Source organism: Emys orbicularis, chromosome 13, assembly GCF_028017835.1.
Source record: "Emys orbicularis isolate rEmyOrb1 chromosome 13, rEmyOrb1.hap1, whole genome shotgun sequence".
In the NCBI taxonomy this organism is placed as follows: Eukaryota; Metazoa; Chordata; order Testudines; family Emydidae; genus Emys; species Emys orbicularis.
The window spans coordinates 27,152,816-27,173,375 of record NC_088695.1 but is presented as its reverse complement, the minus strand read 5'-3'; the positions used below and the strand labels follow the sequence as shown (position 1 = coordinate 27,173,375).

At 37.7% G+C, this 20,560-nt stretch overlaps 1 protein-coding gene across 5 annotated transcripts in view; it reads left to right on the top strand.

Moving 5' to 3' along the window:
* MYH10 (myosin heavy chain 10) overlaps window positions 1–20,560 on the top strand; it is a 153,228-nt gene that overhangs the window by 107,113 nt on the left and 25,555 nt on the right. For 2 of the 5 annotated variants that reach the window (XM_065415571.1, XM_065415574.1), the window contains 11 exons: window positions 985–1,158; window positions 4,296–4,410; window positions 8,884–9,077; window positions 9,330–9,451; window positions 10,810–10,879; window positions 10,984–11,144; window positions 12,163–12,271; window positions 12,376–12,507; window positions 13,920–14,126; window positions 15,703–15,840; window positions 16,495–16,618. In XM_065415571.1, coding sequence (XP_065271643.1) covers window positions 985–1,158; window positions 4,296–4,410; window positions 8,884–9,077; window positions 9,330–9,451; window positions 10,810–10,879; window positions 10,984–11,144; window positions 12,163–12,271; window positions 12,376–12,507; window positions 13,920–14,126; window positions 15,703–15,840; window positions 16,495–16,618 — 1,546 coding nt within the window. Of the gene's footprint in view, window positions 1–984; window positions 1,159–4,295; window positions 4,411–5,485; window positions 5,549–8,883; window positions 9,078–9,329; window positions 9,452–10,809; window positions 10,880–10,983; window positions 11,145–12,162; window positions 12,272–12,375; window positions 12,512–13,919; window positions 14,127–15,702; window positions 15,841–16,494; window positions 16,619–20,560 lie in introns of all 5 variants that reach the window. The other 3 variants (XM_065415572.1, XM_065415573.1, XM_065415570.1) reach the window with 2 other exon arrangements.

Below are 20,560 nucleotides of genomic sequence, written 5' to 3'. Positions count from 1 at the left end.
AACCAGTTCTTTCTTTAAAAGTTAGTTTGTGGGGAGAGAAATCTTAGCAAAGCTCTTCACTTTGAATGTGCAGATCCAGAAAGAGGATCCAGATTCTGTCTCCTTGGAATAAAGAGCTTTGCCTGCCATAAAGTCTGCGGGAAGAAATGTGCATGTTTTCACTATACAAAATATTTAGCATGAAATATCCTAAGACTACTTCTGTTTAGCGGGTTTTAAGAGCCAAACATTGGTACCTCCTCAGTCTTTCTGTAAATGAATTTGCATGGGCACATGTCGTCATAGAATGATCTCAGATAGCCATATCTTATAAAATGTGGAGACTTGCAAATTCACAATTAATTGTTTTAAAGTGTAAATCTTTATAAATCAGTTCCTCTACTGTTAGTTTGTTTTTTTTCCCTAAGACTTGTATGTAGGAATCTGTTTCCCCTGGAAAAGATAACTGATGCCCTCAAACCAATCCCCACCTGTAAAATGAAAATAATAGTTTTTCTCTGCCTCATATGGATGTTGAGGATAAATATGCTAAACATTGTGAAGTATTCAGATACTGTGCTAAGGGGGAGAATGTATAAAATCCTTAGATAGCTAGGTAGAACTTTGCAGCTCACGTAAGGGTTTTATTGACAAGCATTTGAGTTTTGTAACTCTACTGTTGTACCCAAAAAAGTATGAAATTACTGTAGAACTGAGGATGTTTTTCAGGATATACAGTACAGGTACATGGTCTAAAATGGAATGAACTTCCTCAAACTCATTACAGGGCTCTCTTATGTTTGTCATTGGTGAAGTGTATTTAAATAAAATGGGACTTGAGCAAATGAATTCTCAAACTTCACACTTTCACTCCAGAAACTTTTTTTTTTTTTTTCCCCTGGAATGTGATGGGTTGGTGTATAAGATTTTTAAAAATCTTAATTAAAAAATATGAAACCACATATTGAGAAAATTCTTGTTTAAATGCACCGTTTATTTTATTAGGCAAACCCACCTGGTGTACTGGCTTTGCTGGATGAAGAATGTTGGTTCCCTAAAGCTACTGACAAGACATTTGTGGAAAAATTGGTCCAAGAACAAGGAACCCACTCCAAATTCCAAAAACCACGGCAGCTAAAGGACAAGGCTGACTTCTGCATTATTCATTATGCAGGGAAGGTATGGGTTGTACGTTGAACAACTTGTCCTATTGTGTTGTAAATAGCAGATTTTGCTAAAACTAGTCTAAAGTTTTAGCGATATTATTCAGCTATGTGCATGCGAACTGAGACATAGGAACAGTTTAGTTCTTTTTGTTAAAAAGATATTTGAGAAAGCTTTATTGAAATCCCTATTGCTGGATCAGAATCTACAGTGGCAGAACTGTAAGAAGATATTAAACCGACTTACTTGAAGAGATTTAAGCTTTCCAAATAATAGAATAAAAAAATTTTTTGGTTCAGAAACGACTTATGATCGCATTATTTCCATTTGTAGTAAAGCTGATTGCATAGTAGGTGGATTTTTTTCAGGGTTTCTGATGAAAAGAATTTAATTATTAAAATTAGCACTCTTAAAAGGTTTCAGATTTGACAGCTCTTGAAATCAGTCCTCTGTTTTAGAATAAGTTCAGCAGAGCAGTGGCAGTACCAGCACCAGCTTCCTCCACCTTGTTCCTTCGATAGGAGTATATCTTTTGGAAGAATCCTTTTAGGGCTAAGAATGTATTTCAGTCATCATTAGTCGTTCCATCTTTGCTTCCCCTGCTGAGACTGCTAACTGGCCAAGTCATGATGTGGACAGTTGTTCATCAGGAAGTGGCTTTTTTTGTCCAGATGTGTTACTTACTGGACCCGCCGTGGTCCAGACTTGAACCAGTGCCATTGAATTTTTCTGTTTAGACTTAACTGTTCTGGAATTCGTGCTTCTACTGGATTTAGGCTCCTAGGGCTAAATGAAAGCATTCCTCTTATGTAAATGATGCTCTCGACTCTTCCCTCCCTCCCTCCCTCCCTCCCTCCCTCCCTCCCTCCCCCCCATTACCATGACCAGTAATTCAGGTGTTTTTATGGTTATTCTCATATATATGGTGCACACAGTAACTATGATCAACCTCTGGATGGATTTTACATTCGTATTTGCACAGGAAACTTCCTGCTCATGTTGACAAGGAAGTTTAAATAACACTCTTTTTTTTAAATCGTGGACTAGTAAATGTCCCAGGAAGTTGGCCTAAGTTTGACATAGGATCAGATACCCTGTCTTCTCACTCTGCTTCATTTTAAAAATTCCCTTCTAAGAGAATTGTGCCCCAAAACAAAATTTAAAAAAAATTAATGCATTTCCATAACCATTAAAACTGCAGTACTTGGCCGTTACCTTGTATAGCTAAACAAACATATATCCTATCCTATCAGAATATAAAGTGAAATTTCAAATTGGTAACTTAAAAATACTGATGCCTGTCACTTTTTCACAGTTCCCACAACTGAATGGTGCTGGTGTGTCTGAGCACTGACATTTTACTGATACTTCACAGCAGGAGGGCCAGTATGATAAAGAAAACAAACAAATGTAAATAGAGAAAATTGGAATAATGTAGCGTCTGCCTTCGTGGCAGGAGGCAGTCCAATATTTCTTGCTGTGAGGAGTTGTCCTCTTGCCTTATGGAGAAGAGCAATCCAATTTGGACTGGATTGGTCACTTCTGTGATACTGGCATTGTGTTGTGCAAATTTTTGTGGCAGGTGGAGCTGCTTAGAAAAACTTAAGAAATGTGTTTTGTCATGCAGTTCCACCAAATTGAAACACTTTGTGAAATCATGTCCATTTCAGCAAAATTTCCTTTTGGAGGAAAGGAAGAGGGGAAAAGTCTGACATTGTCAATGTCCTGTTTCAGCACTGTCAGGGGGATTTTTTTGTTTTTTCCCTTTTTAAAGGACTTTTTGTTTTGAAACTTTTTATTTTATATTATAACGTATAAAATAAAAATAAAACCTTTACATTTTTGTCAGAACATTTTGATCTAAATATTTTTTTCATATTTTTCGGATAATTTCAAAACTTTCAGGTTCCATTCCAAATCAAAACAAAAACCTCAAAATCCTTCACAAAATAGTATTTCTGTTCTCCACACAGCCCGACTGGTCAGGTTCCTGTTAACTTCACTTGTTGTCTAACTGTGAGTTAGACCAGAGGTTTCCAACCTGTGTTGTGTTGTGTGCTCTTCTGAGAGCTGGCTGCTCACATGGGTGCTGACTGTTCTTTGTTTCTAGATGCAGTTGTGTGTTCTAACATAACTGCAAAGTACTTTTCAATGTCCGTTTTTGTAGTTTACCCACAGTGATGTTAAGTGATCACAAATGGGATGGGGTGGACAACAAAACAATCTCTTTATTAAAATGGAGTGTACACACTATGAAAAGCTTAAGAGCGCTGAATTGGTACCTGTCATCCTCATGGTTGGCAAAATCTTTGAGGTATTAAGTCCTTTGTAGGAGACTAATATCTCTTTGAGCTGATGCCCAAACTTTTAAAGGTGTCTAAGCACTTAGCTACCATTATAAAGTAAATATTTCTGAAATTCTGGGCTTGAAATATTAATTGTGGAAAACTTTCATATTCAACTGCTGAGCTGTACTTCTAATATCACCCCACAGTATTCTGCCAGACTATCAAAATAGAAGCTTTGTTTATTTTCACTATTGTTAAATAACAGTTTGTCTAATTGCAGTAGTCATCCAAATCTAAAAGTATCAATTATTTGCAACAGATCCTTAATTTACTCGACTTTGTAATTTAGCTGCATTAGTTAGAATCTTCTTATTTTACATGTTGTTTTGACATTTCCACAGTAAAGCTTCTGCTTGAAAATAACTTATTTGAAAATGTTTTACCTATCATTGTTACAAGCAGCAAAGCTTGGCGCGCTCATCAGCAGAAGTTGGTCCAGTGAAAGATACTACCTCCCCCACCGTGTCTCTCTAGCCAGCAAATAAGATGAATAAAGTGGGGGGTGGGGAGAAGCAAAACTTTCTTTTTTGTGAAATTTAAAGTTTAAAACTGCATTTGATAGCACTTAGTCTGTTTCTCCTTTGTTAGCACAAACTCTCAGCCACATAAACATCAATAGGAGGGGAAAAAAGGCTTTAACACTTTCTTGAAAGAATAGAAGAGAAAAATTCAGAGAACACTGTTTAAAGGATGTTTTTCTTGGGGGGAAAAAGCTTTTTGAAAACACTAGTTAAAACAGAAAACAAAACCCAAGATAGCAGTATCCCAGTAACTCACCACATGTACCTTTTTGCTTCTTTACAGGTAGACTACAAAGCAGATGAGTGGCTGATGAAGAACATGGACCCTCTGAATGACAATGTGGCTACCCTTTTGCATCAGTCTTCTGACAAATTTGTTGCAGAGCTTTGGAAGGATGGTAAGAGAATATACTGTGTCTAAATGCAGATTTCATCATAATCTGAGATGTACTCTTGTTTGGATTAGTTTTTTGTTTACACTCTTTCCTGGTCCATAGCTGAAAATAATAGCAGCTTAATCCCAATAGGCTAGCCCCGATTAAACAGCCAAAATATAAGCAGAGGGAGCTGGTTTGTTCCCTAGACCCTGAATTCAGTCCCTTGCACATGTACCATCTCTTAATTTAGCTGCTTTTTCAACTCATTGCCATGTATTGACTATTGCTCCTAGCTGAAAGTCTTTGGAATTAGTCAATTTCAGGCTTGCTATAAAGAGCGGCAGGTGATGCCACTTCTGGTGGTGCTGCTGCTTAACAATGCTATTTTCATGAAAACACATCTTATTGGGCTTCATGTGTATAATGGTGTGCAATAGGTCTGTATCTCTTTCAAGCAAATTACAATTTATTAGCATATTAAAACATTGTAAGCAGTATTATTCCCATGGACTTGGCATTGCTATTTAGCTAATTATCTGCATATCAGCTAACATATCATTTTTCACAACTCCCACTAAAATAATTTAAAAAGCACAGTTAACCATAGAAACACTTTTTGCAAGAACTGTGGTTTTGATTTCCGCCGCGTGTGTCCCCCCTCCCTCCCAGAGTGTATTACGCTACATTTTCATATTTGGGAGCAAACCAATGTCTGTTTTATGATACAGAAGACACCTGAGCAATAGGCTTAGTATTGAGTTTTCCATTTGATGTCTAGGATGAAGAACACTTAATTTGTGATTCAGCTACAGAGAGTTTTATGAAGTATATTACTCTGAAATCAATCTATCTTAAAAAAACAAAACCCTTTTTCCTTTCAAGTAAATCCACTTCCCCTAAAAACACGTCAGGGTTTAATACTCAAAACTTGATTCTAAGGATTACTGAAATGTGCATGGAATATGTGTGGTCTAATTGCTTTTGTAGCACAATTTAAAGTTTGCTTGTGATTGTTAAAATGTGTTCTGTGTACTAACTGAAGTGTCTTGTGTATCTGCTCTTCTGTCTTTCTGTTTTTGCTGTTTCTCTACCTTAGAGATTCAGAATATTCAGAGAGCATCTTTCTATGACAATATTACTGGTCTTCATGATGCACCAGGTGAATGTATATAAAATCATAGGCAGGATTGTACCTACAGGAAAACCATTTTTGCTTATAGGCTTGCACGAACCGTTCATTTCATGCTAAATTTAGATATTTCCACAAGGCAAGTGACTTTGAGTGCATACCTATTCAATTGCTACTGCATACATATAGCATCTTATATTTTATGCACTGCACTTAAAGCATTGCAGATTAAAAGGTTTATTACTGCTTCCTACTTCTATTTTGAGATGCCAAATTGCTTCTCCAATAGAAACAATACTCTGATAGCTACAGGTATTTGAAATCGCTTGTAGGCTTTTCAGGATTCTCATCTTTGTTCACAGCCCAACTTTAAGAAAAATACTAAAGCATTTTAACACTTATGTGCTTTAAAAAAAAAAAAAAAAGTAATTTGACTTGTGAACATTTTAAGTGGTACAAATGCAGTTGGACAGTGGCTCGTTTCAAACTCCTGTAAACTTGCTTTCACTTAAGAGCTCTCTAATGTTTGCTGTTTCTACAAACTCTCTCTTGATATTTTTTTTTGTTGGTGAGAAGTTGAACGGATATTTGCAGTTTGTCGTTATTTGAAAGTTCATCCAGAACACTTAAATTCTACTTCATCCCCCCCCAAGAGTTTGTGAAAGTTTAAAAAACAAACCAAAAAACCCAACAACAACAAAAACCCACAACAATAATTTATAATGGGCACCCTTAAACTTAGGTTTTGCTTTACATTACCTCTCATTACTTGCAGTATTCCCTATACTTCTGTAAACTAGCAGTATTCCTATTAATTTCCTAAAATAAGTACTGAAGTTATGTTGTACAGTTATCCAAGGCAGCTGAACGGTTTTTAAGTTACCACTGTATTTCACTGGCTACCTTTAAGGAAAAGCTGACATTGTCATTTACCTTTGTGTGTTTAAAAAAAAAAAAAAAAATTGAACAGGTTTTTTTATTTTTGTAGTTTTCAGATATAACTAGATGTCTAACTTGGGTTATACCCACACAATTTAATGTTTCTGTTATCATGGAGATGTAAAATGCAAGTTTGTGTGTGTTGTTACTGTTTGCAAACAGACAACAGCATCTTTCTAATATTTTACAAACTGCTGGTTTATTGCATACTCTGTAGCATGGCTAAAGATCTCTTTAAATCCCACTTCTGGTTTAGATTTGCATTTTGCTTTCAGTTAAACCTTTAGGACATGAGCCTATAAACACATTAGCTCATGTATAGGAGTAGTCCCATTGACTCTAGTGGAACTACTGCGCTGCTTAAAATTAAGCATGTGGTTTAGTATTTGTAAGATTTGGGCTCTAATTTCCATTTATTTTGTTCACTTGTCACTAAGCTACACCTACTAAAGGGTGACCATACTGTCCAAACTCATTACGCCATATACATTCAGATTCTAATCTCACCTTCAGCAATAAAATGATGTAAATCATACTTGCACGATGGGGGACTCTATCCACCATGATCCCCAAACCTTTTTCAGAGTCACTGCTTACTAGGATAATCAGCTGAACATAAACTCTCAGTGTGGCCAAAAAGGCTAATGCAATCTTGGGATGCATAAATAAGAGTAGAGAGATTATTTTACCTTTGTATTTTGCACTGTTGAAACTGCTGCTGGAATACTTTGTCCAGTTCTGGTGTCTCCAATTTATCAACATCCTTCTTGAATTGTGAAGGGTTCAGAGAAGAACCACAAGAATGACTAAAGAATTAGAAAACCTGCCTTAGAGAGAGTGATAGACTCAAGGACATCTCTGTATTTAGCTTAGCAAAGAGATGAGTAAGGGGTGACTTGATCTACAAGGTTACAAGTACTGCATGGGGAATAAATATTTGATATTGGGCTCTTCAGTCTATCAGACAGACGCATAACATGATCCAATGTCTGGAAGTTGAAGATAGACAAATTCAGACTGGAAAAAGTTATAAATTTTTAACAGAAAGTAACTAACCATTGGAACAGTTTACCAGAGGGCATGATGGATTCTCTAACACTGGCAATTTTTTAAATTCAAGATTGGATGCTTTTCTAAAATTTCAGCTCTAGAAATTATTTTGGGGAAGTTCTGTGGCCAGTGATATACAGGAAGTCAAACTAGATGATCACAGTGTTCCCTTCTGACCTTGGAATGTATGAATTATGAAAATGAGAAACTGGTTCCAATTTGAAATATAAAACATTGCCATTTATGAAATATTGTATATGAAATAAGTAGCCAGAACCAATTCTAAAAGCATTGTTTTGTTTGAATGAATCTATTTAAAAATAGACTTGTAGGTTTTAACGTAAGTATAACTACTTGTTTCTAGCTGGTTAGCTTGGAACTGATGAATTACCAGTGCACACTGTATAAGAATTCAATAACAAGAAATGCCAAGCTTCCAGCATCAAGGTATTGAGCTGCCTTTTTGGATGAGAAATGAAAGATTAGAAAGGGTATCTGGAGTTGGTTCACTTTGGAAATTTGGCTTTTGAGTTGCATTTAGACTCTTACACGTCATGAAGAAAAAGCTGTAGAGATACGTAGTAGAAATTTAAGTTACTGAATATTTTTGATATTTTTTTTCCCTCTTCTGAAGTCTCTCTTCTGATGCTTTATTGCGGCTTTGGGACACCTTTATGCAATTTTGTTGTGCAGTTTTTATACTTTAAACCTATTGCATTTTTGGCTGAGGAAATCTGTGCAGTTTGACATAAACTGTTAAAATAATTAAGGCCTTGCAAAACTCCAGCATATTTATCTCCCTTTTCTTTCACTGAAAGCATAACCATCTATAGAGGAGCTAAAAGGAAACGTCTTTTCAATTAGTCTCCAGGATACATCAGAGCTTTTATTTAATTGTATTAAGCTGTATAGAACATATGTGATTATTCTAATTTAAGAAGATGTGCAGAGTTTGTGCAGTTCAAAGTTTAAAATTTTCAGCCTCGAATTATTTTGCCTTATTTATAAGCTTTTTTTCACATCATTCATAACTTGCAGTTTCCAAGTAATTCTCTTTTGCTCATCAGTCAAGAGTTCACTTAAAATAGAGACAATGGCTTTATTGGTGCATATAGAACTTCAAAATAAAGAGCTGGATGTTTTTGTACATAGTTGTCAAAGCTACAGTATTCTGCCATATAAGTTTGTGGCTTTCAATTCCACTGCTTCTGCACAGTGTCCCGAACGTATGCTGTGACTGCCTTGTCTACTGATAGCATCTTCTACCATTTATTCCACAAAGCTTTTGCTGCTGCACTGTCACTCCTGTGTACTGCATATTTTTATATCTGACTAATGTTAAGATCTGCTTAATTTTATTTTCGTGTCATTCCCAGTGGACCGTATTGTGGGCCTGGATCAAGTCACTGGTATGACAGAGACTGCTTTTGGCTCTGCATACAAGACCAAGAAGGGCATGTTTCGTACTGTTGGGCAACTGTACAAGGAATCTCTCACCAAACTGATGGCAACTCTCCGAAACACTAATCCCAACTTTGTTCGCTGCATCATTCCAAACCACGAGAAGAGGGTATGGGTTGAACACCAGTGTTGTACTCTTAGCAATTTTTGCACTAAAAATCATTGTCTGTGTTCTGAATGGAGACCTCATAAATGATGCTCGCTGTATTCCTCCTTTCAAAATAGGGAGAGTATTTAAGGCAGAATATCTCTTCTGTTCCATGTGTACATGGAACATAGGTGAAGTCATGAAAAATTATAATAACTGTCTTTCCTTCATGGGAGTTCAGAGTATAAAGGTATTCTTTGTCTCCTTGTCCAGGCTGGAAAACTGGATCCACACCTGGTTTTAGATCAGCTTCGCTGTAATGGTGTCCTGGAAGGAATAAGGATTTGTCGACAAGGCTTTCCAAACAGGATAGTGTTCCAGGAATTCAGACAGAGGTACCAGTATGGACAGCTTGGGTTTTTACAGTGCCCCCCTCTCCTCTCCCCCCCCCCCCCCCCCCCCCGGTTAAAACTGTTTTTAACTTACACAAGGGTTTGGGGTGGGGTGGGTTTTTTTGTTTTGTTTTGTTTTTTTTAATAGATCTGGAGGTGGTTTGAGGCTGAAGTGTTGAGGGGAGGTTGTTTGTGATACTTCCTATTTTCCCTTTCCAACACCAGTCATCTTACTTTTGCCATCTCCTGTCTCTTCCCACGTGGTTCCAAACCATTCTCCACACAGGCACCTAAGATTCCAGACTTTCAAAAATAACAGCAAAGACACTGTTTTTCCTGAAACTTCTTTAGATGTTGATTATATTTAAAGTAAGCCAGAATAGTGTCATTCAGGTATCATGGAGGAAAATGTTTTCTTTGCTCTTTCTTGATTTTTAGAGTAGGAAGGTGAACATGGGTTGGTCACATTTTTGTGACTTTGCCTGGTGCTGTTAAGCACCGTTGTGTGTGAGTGCAAAGGCTCTTTACTTTAAGTAGGTGTTATTAAGAAAAGCCTACTGAATATACTGATTATATTTTAGCAACAGAGTAACTGGAATGCTAGCAATAGTACATCTTGTCCTTTTGTGGCAAAATTGTAAAGTGCTAGAGTCCTATTTTTCAAAAGTGACGTGGGCGTTTTGGTGCCTAAGCTACTTTTGAAAATGGAACTTTTTAAAAAAAAATAAATAAAAAAGCTTTAAAGTTTAACACATTTTTTGAAAATCTTGCCCTTGGTGTATCTTCCTTTTTCAATGGTGTAAAAAAATATTTCCTAATGGGCCATTTGAAACACTTTCTGGAGAAACTCTTTTTGAAGTCGGTCCCCACCCCCTCCCCCAGTGGGTTTGGATATTCAGCGCTTCCCAGGGTAAACAGCCTATTTTGGTCTTTCTTCCAAAAAGCAGTACTTCAAACACACTTTTGTTTAATGTGTAGGGAAAGACTTCCCCAGACCTCTCTTCTTAGTGTATTTGTGTGTCAGTTCTGAAACACTTTTTGGGTATTCACAGGTATAGGAATAAAGTACCTAAATGTCTAAAATGCCAAATTTCCTTGAGTTGGCTTCTGGACATTAACCTTTCCTCCTCCAAACAGTATCTCATCTCCAGTGTGTGCACATGGTGGTGATGGTTCACTTCTTGTCACATGCTGCTGGTGAAAACATTGAGGCTGCCAGTTCATTCATCTCCCTTTTTTGTGTGAAAAGTCTCAGACTTACAGTTTAGAAATAGAGAAAATCAATGCCAGTTTGCTAGTATGGTTGTGCTGGCGGCGATTCATTACTGGGTCCAATGGTTTGTTCTTTACTTGACTTGCAGGTATGAGATCCTTACTCCTAATGCAATCCCTAAGGGGTTTATGGATGGCAAGCAGGCTTGTGAACGAATGGTAAGCATTTAGTAATATTTTGGGTGCAAATGTTAAATGATTTACATCTAAAGTACATTGTTTTGTGCACTTTGTTTTAAATAATTGATTTCCCTCCCACTTAGATCAGAGCATTGGAGCTGGACCCCAACTTGTACAGAATTGGGCAGAGCAAGATTTTTTTCCGAGCTGGTGTCTTGGCACATTTAGAAGAAGAACGGGATCTGAAGATCACAGACATCATTATCTTCTTCCAAGCCGTCTGCAGAGGATACCTGGCCAGAAAGTGAGTGAATGGGTAACTTAAGTGGCCATCTAAAGTCTAAACTTAATCCTTTTAAAGTTCTAATACATACTTTCTTATAAGAAGACTTGGCTTAACCCAAAGAAGTGTGTTCATGGTAAATTGTACGATCTTTAGTAATAGTTGGTTTAGGTTTGACAAGCTGGTCAATTAACAGGTCAAATAATGTCTATTGACAAGCTTGCAAGCCTAAACTGACACTTACTGAAGATCATGCGACTTACCATAGTTATATAGTCCCGCAAGAATGTCCTGACAGAGGTGGCAGCCTACCTTTTTTGACTGCAATGTGGTGCCATTCTTTCTTTTTCTTTTTCTTTTTTAAGAATTTCATTTAATTGTTTCACATTTTTGAGTTGAAATAACTCAGGTACGTTTTTATCTAGCTAAAGCTAAGCCTACTGGAGACCATAGTGTCTTACTCCTTTCTGTTACTGTTCTAATATATTAGCGTTTTAAAATATTTGACCAATATTTGGTCAGTTGACCAGTTTATTTTTGGACCAGTCAAATGCCCAGCCCTAAGTTGGTTATGCAATTAGCACGAAATTGTAATTTTATTTTCATTACCATTGAATGTCTTAATTATTGCTTGGTTGGTGATATATTGATGGCTTTAAAAATGCAATTATTTTTATTAATAGCATGGGTAGGGACAGCAAAAACTCTCCTGCCCCACCAATATGTCTCAAACCTAACCTGGAGGGCCACCTCTAGGATTCAAGGGAGAGTTCAGTCTTTGAGGCCGTTTGTGGGACTTTTAGCACAGAGGGTCAGCCTATCTCAAAGGCTCTTTGTAATGTGAATGCTGAACTCAGGTATTAGCTTGAGCCTTAGATGAGGAATGATCACTTTAGAGTTCTGTTGCCCATAAATCGGATTAGTCAGCCTGTTGTGGTTTAAAAGTGTTCCAGAGTGGATCACCTAACGACTACAACTACAAATATACTTTATGCTTGGCCTTACTGAGTGTGGAAAATGTTGTGTTTCTGCCTTTTAGGGCCTTTGCAAAAAAACAGCAGCAGTTAAGTGCATTAAAAGTCCTGCAGAGGAATTGTGCAGCATATCTAAAACTAAGGCACTGGCAGTGGTGGAGAGTCTTCACAAAGGTTGGCTGTTTTCTGTCACTTTCTTTAACTTGTGTTAAGCAAGTAGCACACTATGCTTCACGTTTTCCTCCATACACACAACTCACTTTCTAATTCCATTGCAGGTGAAGCCTCTTCTGCAGGTTACTCGACAGGAAGAAGAACTTCAGGCCAAGGATGAGGAGCTGCTGAAGGTGAAGGAAAAACAGACAAAAGTGGAGGCAGAACTTGAGGAGATGGAGAGGAAACATCAACAGGTTTGTTGTGCTAAAGATCAGTCTCTAATGGCCAGGTACTGACCCTAGATTCTCGTGTGAAGAACTCCTTTTGACATATGTGGACAGAGGGCATTATACAGCAAGTGATTAACTCTACTATGTGAGACGAGACCACTTGTTGATTTCACTCATTTACCTATGGATCCAAACCTGACAAATCCTCTTTCTTCAGAACAGAGGGGAAGGTATTTTGACACCCCCTTTTTTTTTTTTTTTTTTAACACAGGAAAAAAAGAATGGTGACAATAACACTTTAGGTGTAATTTTCGGGCCAGGAAACTTTCTGTAGCACCCGTGTGAGGAAATAGATTTATGTGATGTTTATTTTTTTTGTGGTTGTTTCTAACTGAAACTGGATCAGAGTAATGATGAATGTAAGTGTGTCATATTGAGCAGAAATGTTGTATGAGGTCATAGTGATTGGTGTTTGGTCCAGTCATTTTAAAATCTTAATTGGTTATTGATCGGTGAAGACAGGAGTTAATATTGCGGAATCTACAGAGCAGGAAATAAAATGAATTTCAATCTAGGGAAAATAATCCAAAATCAGATAACAGCAGTAATTCCAAGAGAGCCAGAGGAAATAGTGGACATCAGATTAGACTTGAGCTTGCTCTTTGATACAGTAGCAAAAAATGCAAAAGAGAATTTGGGTGGCCTAAGCAGATGAATCCTATCATAGAAGAGGAAGGTGATAGTTCCTCTTCATATGGGCCTAAGACATCGCCCATGACGCTGAAGTGCCCAAAATAAGGAACGCGTACTAAGGTGGTGAATACAGTGTAAAAAGAAAGTAGAAAAAAAACTGCACAGTGTTTTGGAAAAATGAGAAGAAATTCAGAGAGGAGCAACAAATGACAAGAGTCTAGACAGACTGATTGCAGAAACTGTCAAAAGGACTAAATGTGGATAATTTGGCTAAACAGAGATTTAAGTCAAACTGTCTAAAAGTATTGAAAGGATGTAAATGCCAAGGAAGGAGAGCAATTGTTTAAGATGATATAGGAGGGAATAACAAAAAGTAATGAGTTGACATTAAGAGTAAAGTAAAATAGGTTAGTCTGACTATCTTAGTTAGACCATTTCTTCCTGGTAGACCAGATGTAGTCTCCTCAGGGGAAGTGTAGTGGGAAGCTCATTACATGAATAACTAAAAACTGAACTGGACAAAGCTTTAGAAAATACCCTCTAGGAGACAGTCTAGTGCTGTGAGACAGAAGGTGGACCAGATAAAGAATAGGTCTTATGCTTTTAACTTCTGTGACTTATTGGAAAAGGGTACATATTTGTTTTCAACTTCTGTAATTATCATGTCTATAATCTCATGTGAGGCTTTTTGGCAACGTAGCAGTAGAGAAGCTTGAGGGTTCACTGTTCTGTAATATTTGCAGATAGTAGAAGAAAAGAACATTCTTGCGGAGCAGCTGCAGGCAGAGACAGAGCTGTTTGCTGAAGCTGAGGAGATGAGAGCCCGTCTGGCCGCCAAAAAACAAGAGTTAGAAGAAATTCTGCATGATCTGGAATCCAGGGTTGAGGAGGAAGAGGAAAGGAACCAAGGCTTGCAAAATGAAAAGAAAAAGATGCAGGCACATATTCAGGTATTCCTCTCAGTACACTGCAATTGGAAGGACATATGATCAGAATGTTAAATAATGAGAGCTATATTGTCACCTCCAGTAACTTTGCCTGGAAGGAATGAAAGGAGTGGAGACAATCACTCCTTTGGGGTAAAGGTAGGGGGAGTGAAAAGCAATATCCTAGCATCTTGCACAAATTCTGTGGTCTTCATGAGTATGAGTACTTGGTGAAAAGATGGAGAAAGGAGTAGGTAATGTTTGCAACATCATCCTTCTTGAAACAAGCATGGATTTTCCCTGAGTATATGTATGCAGACTCATAATAAAAAGGCTTTCTTGGGAGTTGCACCGAGTGCAGGTGGAGAGTTGATGGCAGCATGGCTCTTGAGGGAGCTTTAAAACCATTTGAAGTGGGGTGGGGATTGGGAATATACTGCACAGGGCCTAGGTGCTTCCTTGTGGGAACTAAGATCCATGTGATTTCCTCAGAGATGGAAGTGAAATGTTTCATGCTTGTTTGTGACCATAGAGAAATCCATTCACTAGGTCTTACCAAAGCGTGCAAAGACTATTTCGTCCACTCCAAGTTGCTCAGATTTTCTTTTGCACTCTCATGGCTGCATCTTGATGTGGGTTAGGTCTTCTATTTCAGACTTGAGTTGGGGGAGAGTTTCAAAAAAGTCTCCGGTGTAAAGGAACACGCAGCCGTCTGAAAGCCAGGAAGTGCTCTTAAAAATCTTTCACATTCTTCCTTAAGAACTCTGGTGGTCTTCCAAGTTTTGTGGGAGAAACTGATTGGGAAACAACTGTAAATGAATGGAAAATAGTATGATGTTACCATGGCTGCAACTGAAGTGCTGAAAAGTGCTGTTAATATCAGCGCACTTACATGTATATCTAGATGGCTTTACCAGTCTCAGAAACCCTCTTAGGGACCTAGATCCTTTGTGAGGTCCAGTAAGCTCCTTTCACTGCATCCCTCTCCTCATCCTCCTATATCTTTTTAACCATCCCTCCCACACTTAGATTTAAATGTCTGTGAAGTGGCATTTCTGCTGTTCCCCACATATGAGCAGTGTCGAGCTTTACACGCTTGCTTGTGTGCAGTGCTGTCTGGGGAAGCTTTGATATAAATAAAGCCTAATATGATGGGGGCCGTAAAAGGAAATTAAATGTGAAAAAAACAGTGCCATTTCACAGACCAAGTGGATTGCATTCCTTCTGGGAGCCATATACTCTGCCCCACTGAGTGTGCATCTGTTAAAGTTAATATACCATACAGCAGTACAAAATGTGTGCAACATGGCTGTGTTAGCTGCTTTGGAAAGCATACACTTGAACTTCCTGACTTCTTATATAATTGAGATTTATAAGCACAACTTTGCACTTACGTAGTGTATCCGATCATGACTATCTAGTATAAAGTTGCCTTATACTAGGTTAAGGCTCCTACAATTGAAGCCACTTTTCATTGTTAGCACTTTACTCTGGAAAGCAAGGGGGCCTCTTCAGAAATAGCGAGGAACGTTGTGCTTCTGTTGACTTGAAGCAGATGGGAAATATGGAAAACATGGTGCAATTGTGCTTTTTTTCTTAGGACCTAGAAGAGCAACTTGATGAGGAAGAAGGAGCTCGACAGAAGTTGCAGCTTGAAAAGGTAACTGCTGAAGCTAAAATCAAGAAGATGGAAGAAGAGATCCTACTTCTAGAGGACCAAAATTCCAAATTTTTGAAGGTGAGAAACCTGTATATGATGTAAGTAAAACCTCTCATGTTAGAAGAAAATGTGGGAGGTGGCAGCTTTCAATGGACACTTCACGCTTTCTGGTAGTGTCAACATGTTTTTCAATGTATTCTCAATCCTTCCAAGACTATCCTTGTACTGTGATCTTATTGGGGGGGCAGGCCTGAGCTGCTTTCTACAGACTAAATATAAAATGCAAAGTTTTTAGTAAGAATCTTTGGGAGTATTTATCACACTTACTCTCATGCAGTGCTCAATAGCAAATACAATATATATTCTTAGGCCTAAATTGTCAACAATGGCTAAGGATTTGGAGTGCCCCAATTTTTGAGTACCCAACTTGAGGCACCTTTATGGGGGCTCCACTTTCAAGTGGTTTGTTCTCAGCACTTTTGGAAAAGTGTTGAGCAGGCACTATCTAAAAATTATATCTCAGGCGTGGCATCCCAAATCACCAATCACTGTTAAATGAGGGCTTTCGTTATTTGGCAACTAGTCAAACTGAGCAGTAATGCTAACTTGCAGCCAGTTGAAATAAAGCTTGTACTAAGGTATAAGATTTCTATACAGAATTCCTAGAGTCACACTCTATTGGTGCCTCGGGGCATTTTATATACTCTAACAGTCAATCTTTTTATCAACTAGGAAAAGAAACTAACGGAGGATAGAATTGCTGAGTGCACCTCTCAGCTGGCTGAAGAAGAAGAAAAGGCCAAAAACTTGGCCAAACTCAAGAACAAACAGGAAATGATGATCACAGATTTGGAAGGTTGGAGATCTTTTTGAATATGCTTTCTAACAACTTGGCATGTACGATAGAAAGTAATAAATAGGTCACTTAAAGTAAATGTGAGTACAGTAGAACCCCTGTTTTATGAACTAATTAGGGATTGAGGCATTCATAAAATAAAAAAGTTCATAAAATTGAACATCTCAAAATTAGAGTGGATACACTGCATAAATTGTAGTACGGCACACTTCATCTTTCTCTTCTTGTCTTTCAAACTGCTGCAAATTGATTTCCAGTGTATTGAAGGCTTTGGAATGTGAATGAATGTTGACTTGTTCTTCATCAACACCACTTTCTTAATGGTTTTGTGTTTTTTCAGTGGGAAACAATGGTTTGTGTAACTTGATCATTCATAAGATTAGTGTTTGTAAAATGGAGGTGCTATGTTCACTAGTCTCAAGTATGACAAATATGTTGGAGATGCCCCAAAATGTGCATCTTTTGTGAGGGCTTGGATACCTCGGTAGCTGCTATTTATTGTCCATGCAGCCCTTCTTTAGCTACGTGTTCCACTTGCATCAGACTTCTTCTATTTTGGCATAGCATTTGGCCACACCAATTTTAGTGTATCATATGGCCGCACTAACCTATTGCTGGTTTTTGCTATTAGTTCCTCACTTTTGGAAACCCATTTAATTTACAAACACTTCTTTAAAAATTCAAGGCGCTAGATGCATCTTTTTAGTAATAGCAAATGATGCTTGCCTTTTCCAGATGGTAATTGCAATTTCATATGATAAAAACATTCAGATGACAGTTTTCTAAAATAATGTTTAGGGCTGTCAAGTGATTAAAAAAATTAATCGCGATTAATCGCACTGTTAAACAACAATAGAATACCATTTATCTAAATATTTTTTGATTTTTTTTTTACATTTTCAAATATATTGATTTCAGTTACAACACAGAATACAAAGTGTACAGTGCTCACTTTATTTTTGATTACAAGTATTTGCACTGTAAAAAAACAAAATAAATAGTACTTTTCAATTCACCTAATACAAGTACTGTAGTGCAATCTCTTTATCATGAAGGTTGAACTTACAAATGTAGAATCATGTGCAAAAAAAACCTGCATTCAAAAATAAAACAATGTAAAATTGTAGAGCCTGCAAGTCTACTCAGTCCTACTTCTTGTTCAGCCAATCACTCAGACAAACAAGTTTGTTTACATTTGCAGGAAACACTGCTGCCCGCTTCTTGTTTACAATGTCACCAGAAAGTGAGAACAGGCGTTTACATGGCACTGTTGTAGCTGGCATCGCAAGATATTTACAAGCCAGATGCACTAAAGATTCGTATGTCCCTTCATGCTTCAATTACCATTTCAGGGGACATGCATCCATGCTGATGATGGGTTCTGCTTGATAACCATCCAAAGCAGTGCGGGCCGACGCATGTTCATTTTAATCATCTGAGTCAGATGCCATCAGCAGAAGGTTGATTTTTCTTTTTGGTGGTTCGGGTTCTGTATTTTCTGCATTGGAGTGTTGCTCTTTTAAGACTTCTGAAAGCATTTTCCACACCTTGTCCCTCTCAGATTTGGGAAGGCACTTCAGATTCTTAAACCTTGGGTCAAGTGCTGTAGCTATCTTTAGAAATCTCACATTGGTACCTTTTGCGTTTTGTGAAATCTGCAGTGAAAGTGTTCTTAAAATGAACATATGCTGGGTCATCATCCGAGACTGCTATAACATGAAATATATGGATGAATGCATGTAAAACAGCAGGGGACATACAATTCTTTCCAAGGAGTTCGGTCACAAATTTAATTAACACATTATTTTTTATCAAGCATCATCAGCATGGAAGCATGTCCTCTGGAATGATAGCCGAAGCATGAAGGAGCATACAAATGTTTAGCATATCTGGACCGTAAATACCTTGCAATGCTGGCTACAAAAGTGCCATGCAAATGCCTGTTCTCACTTTCTGGTGACATTGTAAATAAGAGGGTAGCATTATCTCTTGTAAATGTAAACACACTTGTTTGTCTTAGCAATTGGCTGAACAAGAAGTAGGACTGAGTGGACTTGTAGGCTCTGAAGTTTTACATTTTGTTTTGGAGTGCAGTTATGTAACAAAAAAATCTACGTTTGTAAATTGCACTTTCATGACAGATTGCACTGCAGTACTTGTATGAGGTGAATTGAAAAATACTATTTCTTTTGTTTATCATTTTTAGTGCAAATATTTGTAATAAAAAATACACACTTTGATTTCAGTTACAACACAGACTACAATATATACGAATATGTAGAAAAACTTCCAAAATATTTAATACATTTCAGTTGGTATTCTGTTGTTTAACAGTGTGATTAAAATTGCGATTAATAGTGATTTATTTTTTGAGTTAATCGCATGAGTTAACTGCGATTAATTGACAGCCCTAGTAATGTTATAGGCTAACTATATTTGTTGTTTTGGCCAGCAGAAATCATTCATGAATAACTAATTCTAAATAACTTTTGCTTGTCTTGATGCTCGATGCTCTGTTTATCTAAAATGGTTCCCTTTCTGCTCTTAACACTTGTTTCATATCTTATGTTTTTATAAGAAATACCATAAAATGTTTTCTAAGCAGCCACTTGCTAAGTAAACTTTGTGTAATCTCCTCGAGTTGATTTTTACAGCCAGAAGCCATTTTGTATAATGTCTGGATATTGTGCAACTCCGACTTGACACTTAATGTTGTGCAATATTTAAAGTCTGTGTTGCTCTCTGCCCCCTAATTTTGAAATAATTTCTCATCTTCTGTACTATGGGCAGTTTTGCTTCATATTTTACAACTGACTTGATTATGGAAGAATTGAAACATTTGAATCTTCTCCAGTTGGGCAAAAATGGAAACAAATATGGGTAGCAGCTGACTTTTGTACCAGTTTTGAGATACTCAGAGGCCTTAGAATGGACATAAGTGGACTAGTTACTCACTAGAAAAGAATGCTTGTTTAAACGTCTGAGTAAATCATCTTTGGCCATTGCTGATTTGCCTCAACAAACTGGTGGATCTTACGGGGCACTGCGAGGACCATTTTTTAAAATGGAAAGCTAAAGTTGATATGCAGTACGCACTCTTGCCCTCCTTGCCCAAGGTAAGTATAATTATTTCCTCTCAAATAGCTTCAGTATAAATAGCCTATAGTTTATATTTATTAGAGCAATACTGCAGATGATTTAAGAAGGCTCATATAATTCAGATGACTCATTTAGGTTCCCTAATCACAAAATGGGTGTCACTTAAACACTTCAGCCTGAGTCCATTTCCATTATTTTTAATATAATGATTGAGTCATCTTGTAGCACAGACCTTGGAGTTCTCCTTCCCATCTAAACCACTAAACCAATGAACAATTTGGTTTAAGGACTTTGGTGTCCTCCAGGGAGGACTCCTTAGTCTGAGTCTTGCTTCTCAAGAAGTCAGCTGCAGGAAAGTGACTTGAGGACACCCAAGACCCTATTCTGAATGCAGTAAAGCATGAAATCAGAGCCTGAGAACTTTTTCTAAGTAGAAAATCCCTAGTCACTATGCTTCTTGCCACAGAGGTTTGTAAGCTGCTGCACTCAGTACATTCTACTCCTGCTGTGACCTCTTCAGGCCTCTGTCATTGGGCCAGACAATGGGGTGGAGGAGGGTCTGATGGAACCAGCCCACTCAGCTGGCAGCAGTATAAGGAGAGAGCTGTCATCCAGAGAAGATTGGCATAGAATGAGGGGGATAAGGACTTTGAGCTCTGTAAGGGAAGGGATTTTTCAGTCTTTCTGAACCCTGTCCCATCTCCTGAGATACTCAAGTGAATTAACCAAATCTTCCTGGAAGCCCAGGCATAAACTCAAGACCCCTTCTAAGATATTTCTGAAGCTGTCTCCAGAGGCTTCATATTACTCTGCGTCTGTCACTTCAAGGTAACAACTTGCCAT